General features: G+C 41.3%; 1 protein-coding gene across 3 annotated transcripts in view; it reads right to left on the bottom strand.

The window, feature by feature from the left end:
- The window catches only part of myo18ab (myosin XVIIIAb), a 174,700-nt gene extending 162,724 nt beyond the window's left edge, over positions 1-11,976 (bottom strand). For 2 of the 3 annotated variants that reach the window (XM_038694223.1, XM_038694226.1), the window contains exons 1-2: positions 11,820-11,976; positions 7,453-8,581 (exon numbers count right to left, since the gene is read on the bottom strand). In XM_038694223.1, coding sequence (XP_038550151.1) covers positions 7,453-8,472 — 1,020 coding nt within the window. In that variant the 5' untranslated portion in view covers positions 8,473-8,581; positions 11,820-11,976. Of the gene's footprint in view, positions 1-7,452; positions 8,582-11,201; positions 11,221-11,819 lie in introns of those variants that run through there. The other variant, XM_038694222.1, reaches the window with a different exon arrangement.
- Between the last annotated feature and the right edge of the window lie 686 nt (positions 11,977-12,662).

Below are 12,662 nucleotides of genomic sequence, written 5' to 3'. Positions count from 1 at the left end.
ATTTCGTGGATAAGACGCATGCATTTGGTGTTGGAGACCTGGGTTCAGTTCCCACCGTGACATCTACGAATGTGTTTTTGAGGAAGACACTTAACCCCTAACTGCGGCAGAAGTGTGCGACCTCTGACACATATAGAAATTGTAAGATGCTTTGGATAAAAACGTCAGCAAAGTTGTTGGTTGTTGGTGGTGTTTCCTGGCGATTGGATCGCATATCGATGATTGAAGGGATGATCAACAATTGTTTTTTCATTGGCCGATATTAAGGCAATTTTAACTAACTCACCATCAGAACTAAGATGACAAACATAGTCTCTAGAATCTGCACCCTGTTTCCCATTGATTTATTTTTTGTGGCGGCTATAAACACGGACCACCACATATAAATTTTTTTACTATTTAAAATTGGTAAAATAATAATTGCTTCGTGCAGCGCATAGATTTGGCGTAACACACATTCAGAGCTATTGGCTACTGTAAGCGGCAATCAGTATCGGCAACAAGTCCCTCCGTGTTTGTGTTTTTAAATATGCAAAAGCAAATAGCACATTTGCCTGCAATAATCTGCAATTGACCCTTTGCTAAGCCACGCCCTGAAAAACAGCTGGCCAATCACAGCACAGTATAGGACTTTCATGGATGTGCTCCATTCACTCTAATGCAAAAGGAGTCGTTTTCTAGCTTTCTTCTGCTGTATTTTTCCAAGATCTGGTCAAACACTGTTCCTGGGGCCCTTGTAATGTTTACAGTCACTACCCAGAGAGGTTGAAAGGAGACATACGATTTATTCTCTTTCCAAAACCTAAAATAAATCCAGAAAAATGTCGGCTGTGGATTGTTCCTAATGTAATGTTAGTTAGCCAATGCTAGCTAACTTCCTAATGAACATAACATTATAAATCCTTACTGTTCTGCTTTTTAATGAGTGTAATAATGAATAGAAGCCTACCCAGCTGTACAGGAACAGTGTTGATCCTTAATATCGTTGTCTTTTGTCTCAATCGTCGGGGGATGCAGTGGATCACTTGTAGGCCTACTGTGTGATCGGTAGACTTTAGTTTCTATCTATCTTTCTTTTTTTTTTTCCACGTCCATTTGAGTCAGTTTGATAGCCTGAATACAACCTTCAAATGTATAATGCAACTGCAAAACTGTTACTACAGCATTTGATTTAAAATAGAATGAACATGTCTACATATTGGTCAATAGACCGATCAATCAAGCTTTAACTGCTGCAAGTTAAAAAGACCTACAGTATCAGGAGCCAGTGTCCACAAATGATGTCAGTAATGTCAGTTTTTGCATTAAATATTGATTAAATTGTGATTTCATTGAACTGATAAAATGTAGAATATAAATTATATATTCAAATTAATCTACACAGAGCTAATGCTAAGGCACCCGGAAGATCCCAGAACCTGCTGCCAAACACAAGAGGAGAGGAATAGGTAGAAGGTATGTGACAGACATGAGTGAAGCACCAGCTTAGGGGTGTTAAGGGAAGTCAGTCCCGATCACCTGTGTCTGCATTTACAGCACTGAATGCTGCACATCAGGTTTTACTGGAGCAACTCTTGACTGCATCAAGCCACACCACCTCCATTAAAACATATGTAATGAAAATTCCTTTATACTTTTTTTTAAAGGACAATCTCAATCCCTAACATTATTATATTCTTATGATTATTTACATGGTGGTTTTGCTCATTTCTGTCATATTTACTTTGAAGTACTCCTATCAGTTATTGCTCAGAAAAATCAGTAAAAAAGTTCAGAAATTTTGAAAATGATAAAAATTTGTCTAGGAAATCATTTGTTTTTATCCAGTGTGCATCTGGCCTTAGCTAAACTGGTCATGTTTGTCTTATATGTCAGTTCAGGGTGAAAACTCCTCCAAGACATCCCAATCCTTTATTTTAGAATATCCTGCCATACTGGTCACAGCTAAATAATAGGTGCACTGGGCCTTTCTGTCTGCTTCCAAATTCTTGATTAAATCTTATTCATGTTTGTGCGCAAGACACAGTGCTGCTGAATGACTTCAGTTGTCTAACCCCAGCTGCTGCAGTTTACTGGAAACAGCAAACCCAATCCTCCTTTTAAAGGATTATTCTAGTTTTTTTACTTGGCTATAATCAGTTGAAGAATGAAGGATAGAAGCTCAAGTCTACCGATCACACAGTAGAAGTGAACCACCGCATCCCCCGACGATTGAGACAAAAGACAACGATATGAACGAGTCCTATACTGTGCTATGATTGGCCAGCTGTGTAATCGGGGAGTGGCTTAGCGAGGGGTCAGTTGGGGTAATGTGACCTGGCAGATGAGTCCCTTTTAAACCCCTTGTCAGGACTGAATGATGGCCCTTCTGCCGGCTCGTCTTTAAACCAGTAGTCAAGCTGGTGAAAAGGACAAAGAGAGAGACAGTTAGGCCTGCTGTTTTACACACACACAAATCAGAGATAGGCTCATCTAACTATAAAAGAAGGAATCTCTGTCTGTCTAAGCATCCATCCCATCAACTTCACACTTGGCGGGCGTACTGCTGAGAAAGTGCAGTGTGGAGTGCGAACTGTTGAGATCTATGGGACATATTTCTTAGTATATTTATTAGTACCCATTTACTGTTAGACCGCCACACTATGCTGGCTACAACTCGCTGTCACTCAAAAGATGTCACACTGTAGCAAAGTGGCTTTCTGGGTACAACACGCTCTCACTTGCTACAGTACATTCAAGCGGTCGTCTTATGTGCATGTGTTCAATCGCACAGATCTTGCTTGGTTAAAAACTTGAAATGACTTTACAAGTCGCGGTGGATATTTTACAAGCACATAGGGTGCAGATGTTGGTTTGGGTTTGAGTTGTTTGACAGGCTGCGTCATTAACAAGCAAGCGGCTCACCTGCTGCCATGATGAGAAAAGAGATGACAGCCCCCCTCCCCCTCCCCCCCCGCGACCCATGGTTGGACTGTATGTGTATTCAGAGCTAGTGAGCAACGGACTTTCAAACTAATAATTTTTTTAAAACTACGTCAACGTGCGCTAAAATAATTGTCGCCGTTAATTAATTAATGCGTTAAAGCGATAATAACAAGTTAACATGCCCAGCCCTAGTGTGTGTGTGTGTGTGTGTGTGTGTGTGTGTGTGTGTGTGTGTGTGTGTGTGTGTGTGTGTGTGTGTGTGTGTGTGTGTGTGTGTGTGTGTGTGTGTGTGTATATATATATATAAATAATGTTTTTGGAGATGTGAGGTCCCGCCTGCTAACGGGTCCAGCCATCATCAAGCCCTCTTCTGTTCCAATTGCTAAATGATTGACCGCGTGCTCCCATTCCTGGGAGTTTGTACTCCCGAGCCGAACTTGCCAAGTCCGTCCTTTAAGGTCCAGAAGTACAAACTTGGCGAACTCGGTATTGAGAAACAGCCCATGTCTTTTAGAACACAATATCTTGGGAAGCCTCACTACATAGCCAAAACACCACAGGTTAAGTTCCTGCCTGAACGGCACACACTGGCACTGCACTAGTTATGTTAAAGGAGGATAAAGTGTGCCAAAACAAGTTTGACCCAACACTGTTTATACACTTAAACACTTCCTGTTTGCTCCATGAAGATCATTACAGCAGCTCCTCAAACGACTGAAACTAAATCTCTTATATCAGGCTGCCCCCCAATAATCGACTAAGAACAGCAGTTTTTATTGGTAGGATAGTCACACAAAATTACAACCTCAAACTCTAGAAGTGGAGCCGGACAAGGGCCAAACACAGCCTCTGAGACTGGCGTAAGTTTGAGGACAGGAAATACACTACCAAGGTGATTTACAGTGTCTCCGGCCGGGGACGACAAAGACACTGTGCAAACAGGAGTGGAGTCGACTTTGTAGTATACGTCACATTTGTGTTGATAGGACGGTGAGTATTTGTTCTTGTGAAGCTGGAAGCTATTTATTCCTCCTTGCTTGTAGTTCAGACACATTCAGAATCATTACAGTGCTGTGAACAGGCGGCTTTTAGTAATTAAATTAATATCATAAATGTGGAAAGACTAGTAGACTTATGGCTTGAACTACGTTAACTGGGGGCAGCCCTGCTGTCAGTCAGTCAGTCAGTCATAGGTCATAGTTGGATTATTCCAATAAACAGACACTGTGGATAAAGAGTCAAATCTGGTTATCTGGTATCATGTTATCGACAGTATTTAAAAAGGTTACAAGATGCGGACACGGTAAAATTTTAAATTACAGAGAAACAGTGAAAGCACCACTACAGATGTCACTCAGTAAGACGGTTTAGATCATGCAGTGCAACTGCTGCTGTGAAAACTGAATCGTGGATGAGTTTATTAAATGTGACGATTTTATGAAATGTACTGCTGAGAAAATGAGCAGAGGCACATACAGGGAGAGAGGAGGGGCAGAAGAGAAGAGAGAGGGAGCAGATTCAAGTAGTAAATAAACACTTAAATATGGTGGAAAATTCCCCCCCTCCCCACCATGTACAGCTTCCACAGTTACACTGTCTTAATGAAAGCTCAACAGTCCAGTGAGTGGGTGTGCCGTGGTTCTGTCCCTCGGAACCACGACACAAGACCGCGGACTTTTGTGTTGCGCTTTTGGCCTTGGTTTCAGAACCAATACAGCCCTAGTAAGGAAACATGGGCAACGTAGACTCACTCCCTGCCACTCAGAGCAGATTAATTCAGTTATTGTGGTGGGGTGACGGGTTTTCAATCTGTCTACTACAGGACAAATGTGATGACTTTTAAGACTGTTTCAACAGCTTCAAAAGAAAAAAAGTTACTCTATAATTGATTAAACAATGAATCAATCAGAAAAAATTGTTGAAACATTTTCTAAACAATCCCAGACCCAAAGATAGTCAGAGTACAAAATTGAAGAAAGCAGCAAATCTTCATTAATCAACTAATATTTTCTGCACTATTCTATAGTTTTTTATTTTTATATACTAAAGATGTTTTCTGTGATGGCATTATATCACAATCAACAACCAAGACTGCAGCAGATGAATAAACATAGTATTTTTGACATAAATACTATGAGTCATCTGGAAAGGAATCCGGGGTTTGGATTAAAGAGCAGCCAGGCAACAGTGAAAATGGCAAAATCCCAAAATACGAGTGCAGATATTATGGAGGAGGATACATTTTACCATGTTTGGCTATTCAGATTCGGATATTCAGCCATATTTATTTGGACCAGAGAAGAAATGCAGCAGAGAGATGCAGAGGCTGCCATTGCAGTTGCAACTTTGCAAGAGGATATGGCCGGCAGAGACCCTCCAGAACCTGAGCTGCCGAGAGCAAACACTGACCACTGGTGCCTTTGTTCAAATTGCCCTGCGAAGCAAACAGAACCTAAACCACTCTACTGCAGGGAATTTCAGCGTGGACAGTTTTTGCTGGATGCTGCTGCTGAGGCTAACCCAAGGACTAGAGATGAAACAGTATGAAAATTTCATATCACGATTAGAGTGACCAAAATGATCACAGTTATCATTATTGTGATATTGCTCAAATGTGCTGATTATGTTCAAAAAGTACTGATACCCAGGGTGACCCCGAATAGTCCAAGATTCAATGCTTCACTGTATAGAAGGAGACTGATTCGACTGCCAATCTCACAGTCGAATCTTTGCAGAGCCCTTACGAACCAAGGATCATACCATTTTGGCTATAGGTGGTGCTCAACATCTGTTTTTACATAGAACTACCAGCACCGAGTTTGGTTGCCTAGTATCCACAAGAGAAAGAGTAGGAGGATTAGGATTTATCTAAAGAGAGAAACACACACACAGTATTATGTCAACTGTTTGCAGTGCAGATTAATACTCTGTACTTGTTGCATAATGTTTGAAAGAGAAAGAGCTTTTCAGTCTCAGAAAATAAGTGTGGGTGATTCAATGCACTGTGCCATTGTTGATCACTGATAAATACAGAATAATAGGATCTGGACTCTGTATAGAGCACTAAGATGGGCAAAACTCTCTTCAAATAAATTTAAAAAAGCTTAAAGAACACTAGCAAGGAACCTTGACTCTACTTGCCTCCAGGTACAGCATCTTAGAAACAGCTTACCATAACTGTACAAAGTACACAGAAAGACGTGTCTATAAAGCAGAACCCAAATACCCCTGAGAAAATGGAACATTGCTGTGCTTAACCTGGAGTGTTTCTAACACTGGGAACTTTCAAAACTGAGAGAAAACATGGGACAGGTTTTGTTGTTCTGTTTAGGAGTTCTGTTAAGCTCTGTTAATAGAAAATGTTTTATCGTTGTTTCTGTTGTGTTTGGACAAGCAAACAATCGGCTTGCTACTCCTGCATTATGAGGGGGGCCCAACTACCACTCAACAAAATCACAACAGCTTGCTGTCCTGGTGAGCTCCCCTGACATCAGGAAAGCAGAAACTCTACAGACTGAAAACTCATCTGTTCAGACTTCACCCATGAAAAAGAATCTTCCTCTATCTTATTGTTTTTAATTGTTCTAAATGCAGCACTTGAATCAGTTTAGGATATGTGTTTGATAAAGTTGATATACTAACAAACTTACTTCAAAAGTACATTCAACGACGTGGATACAACCCACACACTGCAGAGGGTTTGAATTTCAGCGTGTGCAATCATTTCAAAGCGCAAAGGAGTTCATAAAAAAAGAGAATGGAGCATGACAACATTTCTCTCCATAGGCTTAGCCCTACTGTGGACTGAATATAATCTGTCTCTCACTTCACTGACAAAGATGATTTTTCAGAATATTTTCTCACTATCCAATGCTTACAGCATCAACACCAAAAGGCGCCTCAAACGTCTCCGTTGTCTCAGTCATCTCAAGGGCCGCATTCTGTCATTTTGCAACATCTTGTGGATGTTCACAGCTGTTGCCGCTCCAACAAGCTGCTGATTTGAAGTTATACTGACCTGCAGATGAGTCGGATCCTATTTCCGCTAGGGAAAGTGAAATTCATCTGCATGTTATTTGCTGTATTTATACTCCATACGATAATTAAGGAACACAATTTGGCTGCAAAGACAATTTAAGAGCTGCAAGAAATGGAGCACGTTAGAATCAATCCCAAAACTTAAAATTGGTCAAACTCTTGATTCAGTGACATACGAAGCTTTGAATGTCATCTGTCACATGCGAATGGCAATTTCAACACGGTCTATGCTTTGCAAAAGTGAAACAAGCTTCAGCACTTCAGTATCAAGCGTCCCATCTCTAATTAGCAGTGCACTTTTTCCGGTGACTGTTCAACAAGCTATGGTGCAGGACAAGACGTGTTATATTTGTAAGTTAGATAAGGAGACTTTAGCAGGAAAGCTAAGCTAATCTTCCTGTCAAATACTGAAAGACATTGGACCAAGATATCAAAAAAAACAAACAGTGACCTTTATCTTTGTACACAGTGAGTGGACAGGCTGCTTACATGTCTGGCCTCCCTGCGCAGCCCCTCAGTGTTCCTCAGCCAGCAGCGGCTCAGCTCACTCAGCTCCAGGATGGGCTGCACCTTCAGCCTCACAGTGTCTCCAGACTGACGGATCATCTCTACTATCTCGTCCCTGCTCTTGTTCTCCACATTCCGTCTGTTTATTTCAACCAACCTGTCGCCAGGTACCAGCCCCAGCGCCAGGTCCTTGGTTCCGGCGCCGGGCTCAGCAAAGTGGACCACACGCCTGTACACTCCTCCATCAGGGCTGCGGTCCAGCATAGTGGTGCGACGCAAGGAAAATCCAAAGTCGCCAGTGTTGCGGCGTTGGAGCTCCAACTCACGTGTTTCTGGTACACTTGGTGCAACCACAGCTGGCAGCTGCAGCTGTGCAGGGAAGGTCTTGTCGACCACTTCGGGGATGCAGACTTTTTTGGTTGCTGGTTCTCCAGGCTGCTGCTTGAGGCTGTGCTTGCGCAGCATGCTGAAAACTTTGTTCTCCACCTGCGGGGATGGGGCAGCAGAGTTCTGGCCTGAGGGGGTGGAGCCCTCTGAGGGGCTCTCCTCTTTGCTCCTCTGGGAAAAGGAGAAGCGTTTCATCATCTGTCCCACCTGTGAGGAGTTCTGCTTGGCAAGTGAACCAAAGTGAGCCACGCGATCACGTACTGAGCCGCGGTGTCCGTCCTGTCCTCCTCCACCCTCACCCTTCAGGTCGTCAGTGGAGCTGGCAGCGCTCAGTTGGTCATCCAGAACCATGCTGTTTCGGCTGCTCAAGCCGTCTGACTCAATGTCAGTAAGTGTGAGCTCGTTGCTACTGGCCACTTTGATGGGAATGGGGTTGGAGATCTCCAGTTTGTTCTTGGATTCCCGCTTGGCCTCCCTCTTCAGGTTGAAGAAACCACGCCGCATGCTCATCTCTTCCAAACTGCGCAGTTCTGCTGCAGACATCCTCTCCTTCTTATCTTTCTTCTCCTTCCTACTTCCTTCTCTCTCCTTATCCTTTTTCATCAGATTAAACATGGTGACAAACTCCACACGTTTATACTTTATACTTGGCTCTATTTTCCCTGCAGAGCTGGAGGTCCAGTTAAGCTCAGGTGCCTCGTTGTGACCAACAGGAAGAAACACCCTGGGGGAAAAGACCAGAATAGCAAACGGTGTCAAACTCACAAAATAATAAATATTCATGAAAAACTGCCCTTGATTTTCATTTGAAGCCAGACAACACTGACAAAAATCAAATACCTTCATATTACTGATGTGAAACTATTCTGTGGATGCTTTCAAACGATACTTACACACATGAACATGTAAATTAGGAACACTGTTAATATGATGATTTTTTGATCGGTTCACTCAGCTGAAACAGAGAGGTTTAGAAATTGTTTTCTTCTGACTAAGGTGCAGTCTGTAGTAAAAAGACAACATTTCTACGTTCAATTCAACATCTACTTTCATGTCCCTACTGATCACTATTATTAATTATTCAATTAATTGGTCGATTCACAAAACAACGATATAGATAATCATTTGATTAAGTTAAGTAACTCATCAAGCTAGGGGTAAACACTCTGTATTTGTATAGCGCCTTTCTAGACTTCCAACCACTCAAAGCACTGTTACACCACATCGCATTGACCCATTTACACACATTCATACACAGAGTGCTCAAACAGAAAGTAACATTCACACACATACACCCAAGGAACAGCCATGGGGGCAATTTCAGATTCAGTATCTTGCCCAAGCACACTTTGACATGGAGCCTGGAGTGAATGTCAGTTCTCCTGAAATACTGTTTATGGATAAAATTACAAGACAGGAAAGTCTGTTTTTGGCTAATATAATCTAATCTTACAAATTAAGGTAATCTTTCACATGTGCAAAAATCAATAAAGATATCTGGCTAATTGATTTGCAACATGGTCCACAATGGCATGATATTCCCAGAGACATTAATATAATTGCAACCATTGTATAAACAATATAGCACATCCTCTGAAATTAGTTGTGATTATAAATCATGACATCAGTATTTTAATTAGGTAGTGCCCAATGTAGTTTCAGAGTTGTTCAAATGGGCAAAAACTACTGAAAGAAAGAAGTGGCTAATGTATTAAATAGTCTGCTTCTCACTAGAATCTGGCTACTGCATATTTCCTACACTTCATTTATTTACAATAAACCAGCAATAAAAGACTGAGGTAAGCAAGAACAACATGTTACTTTCGAGCAGGCATGAAAACATTTGTCCAAGTCTCACTCCTCACTGCAACTGTCCACATGTGTAGACTGCATTATAAAACACAGTTCCATCACTGAAGACTCCCAACACGCTGACATTACAGAGGACCAAAACACATTCCTGGCTTCATTTTTAACTGTGTCTCTCCAAACCCTCAAAAATCAGGAACTCTTCCTGCCACACACTACCACAAGCAGACAGGCACACACACATTGTTCAGCCTGGTTCTCATTAGCTGCTGAGGGACACAGAGACTCCTCTATTAAGCCCACCAAGTCTGCTTTTCAGACATTTTTTTATATACAACCCCAATTTTAGTGACAACATTTTAGTGAAAATGAAAGCCTAATTTCTCATTTTAAGTGTACATATTTGATTTATACCAAATTCTAATTTAATTATTATTTAATTTGTCAGAATATATCAAACATCTGGTATGGTCAATGGGTAAAAGCCCATGGCCGTTTCTAAATAAGCCCACTTCATGAGATATATATATATATATCTCATATGGCCTGTAAAAGGAATTTGAAATAGGTGTGCCCAGCCTTTTTACTGTGTTGTTAATGCAGAAAAAGCTACTCGCAACATGTTACAACATGTCTTGTTTGGAATGTAGCCAAGAAAATATTTCCAACAAAATCAAAACTATATATAATACCTCATCTTTCAAGATGTGTTGATAACTATAGGCTAGAAGTTTGAAAACATTGTAAAACCACATTTTAAAACCATTCAGTTCAGTGAGGAGACATCTTCATATATCATTAGCCTCGCACTTTGGCAAAATAAACAAGAACAGAGGTCAACATGTCTACAATTTCTACATTACAAAAATGGGCCTTTGCGCTATATTGTGATTTTAAATAAAATATAATATTTAATCTTAATTACCTTAATTATGGAGCTCAATGAAACACAGTCAAATGGGTTTAAGGGAACACCATCGAATTTATGAATCAGAATATTTCATGACATTAAAAAACAACTATATGATATGAAATAAATCATGTACTGTCCACTAACATAACATGAAAAGTATAAATTGATCATGCAGAGAAATAATTAGGTACCCAATACTCATTTGCATCCACCCCAGACAGCGTGATTGCTAGTGTCAAAATGTTATCTTCCAAGGTCTTTTTGCAACTTCCTTTGGGATCAGCAGGCACTGTGCTTCAATAACTCAAAATTGGCTAAACTGATTGGTTTGTCATTTTCAATGGCATAGGTGATATTGGGCATGGATCCATCCATTTTCTTAGTTTATCCGGGGAACATTTGTGCCTGACAAAAGTCTGAGGTGTCAGGTCAGTAAAAACGAATGGTCACACACACATTAACAACACAGTCCTCTGGTAGCGGAAATAACACGACTCAGCACCTCAAAATCATTATTTGATATTTTAATAATATAGTGCTGATTAACGTAACCTCCCAATCAATTAGCCAGAACACCGGAAAGTTTGTTAAAAGGTATTTTTCAGTCAACTCTTATATTTACCTTAAGTGTAAGCAGGGCCACAGTGGATGGGCAGCTTGTGTGTCAACATACTGTCGATAATAGCGAGGGTTAGGATCATTACATTACAACGCTTTAGGTCTCAGCAGCTACTGTTAAAGCTCTCTTCTGTTTATCTGCTTGGCTGCTGCGGTTCAAACAATGCTAGCTAACACCTGGCACACTGCTGTACACAAAACAACGTTTATTAGCCCCACATTCAATGTGAAGTCAGGGGACAAAAAGAATGACAGGGCTAAAATAGGTGTAACGTTAGCTTTTCGGCTACATTAGCTAACGTTAACTGAGCTAACGTTACTGCTTGGTAGGTGGGAGTAACGTTATCTTACTTTGCGATTTTATTCCACCGTAAATGAAAAGGCTCCGAAAGCACAAGCTAACAGAAATTAAATATTACTTTGTTTAACTTTCCAGTGAGCAATCTAACGTTAGCTGGCTAACTACAGCCTTAGTTCTTTCCCCTCATTTTTCGTGAAGCGAATCCTGGAACAACACACTGGGATCCTGTGAAAATGATCCAGTCAGCCCAACACTGCTGTCTTCAAACAAAAAGTGCCTCATCACTCTAAGCACGCGTTTTTCGTCAAAAGAAATACTCACTGTTCTCCAGTACAGCAAACAGAACCTCGCTGGAGCCTTGTTAATGGATGCAGTTCGGCTCGTAGGGAACAGAAGCCGCAGGCTGGCTTTTAGCTAACGTTATCAAAGCTGGCTGCTCCCAGTCCAGCTCTGAAGTTCCAGTCCAGCTAGAGACGGTCAACTACCGACCCCTGCTGGACATACCGTGGAGCTACAACCTGAGTGCGGCTTTGTAATTGTGTGGACCATGTGAGCATTCCAGCAAAAGCTCCTGCACTATGCTCCTCCTCTTGTCTTCTAAAATATGACGTTTTGGACAGACCACAAACTGCAAGCTTGTAACGTCTACAATATAACAGTGAATCCTAATCCACAATTGATGGATTTTGGGGCATATTCACAGTGCATACACTGCAGTGGACTCCTCACCTTCATTTCCAGCAGGCTACAGAATATTGATGTTCTGTTTGAGGTCCTGGAATCTCTGGGCTCTTCACAACAGTTCAAATGTATGTTCTACATCTATAATAATAATGTGTAGAATAATGTGTTACAGACTGTATAGCAGGTGGACAGGCAAAGAAGGGGAAAAGAAAGAGAAGAAGAGCGAAGAGAAAACGTCAGGGAAAGGAAGGAAGCTGTCAGTGCAGCCAGTGGAGAAAAGACAGAGTGAGGGGTGCCATTAATGAGTACCAGGAGATAGCTTAGAGAGGGCAGACTCCAAATGTTTTAAACGTTTTAGCAAGAACTTGGAACATTCCAAAGACCAGACACACCAGACGCTAATGTGTCTTGCAAAGACTAGACCATCAGATCCTATTACAGAGACTGGAACATTTCATTGGCATCAAAGGAACCGCTCTA

This window comes from Micropterus salmoides, unplaced genomic scaffold (assembly GCF_014851395.1).
Source record: "Micropterus salmoides isolate LMB-PRFRI ecotype aquatic unplaced genomic scaffold, ASM1485139v1 Ms_hic_scaffold_3, whole genome shotgun sequence".
In the NCBI taxonomy this organism is placed as follows: Eukaryota; Metazoa; Chordata; class Actinopteri; order Centrarchiformes; family Centrarchidae; genus Micropterus; species Micropterus salmoides.
This window is presented reverse-complemented; position numbering and strand designations above follow the sequence as displayed.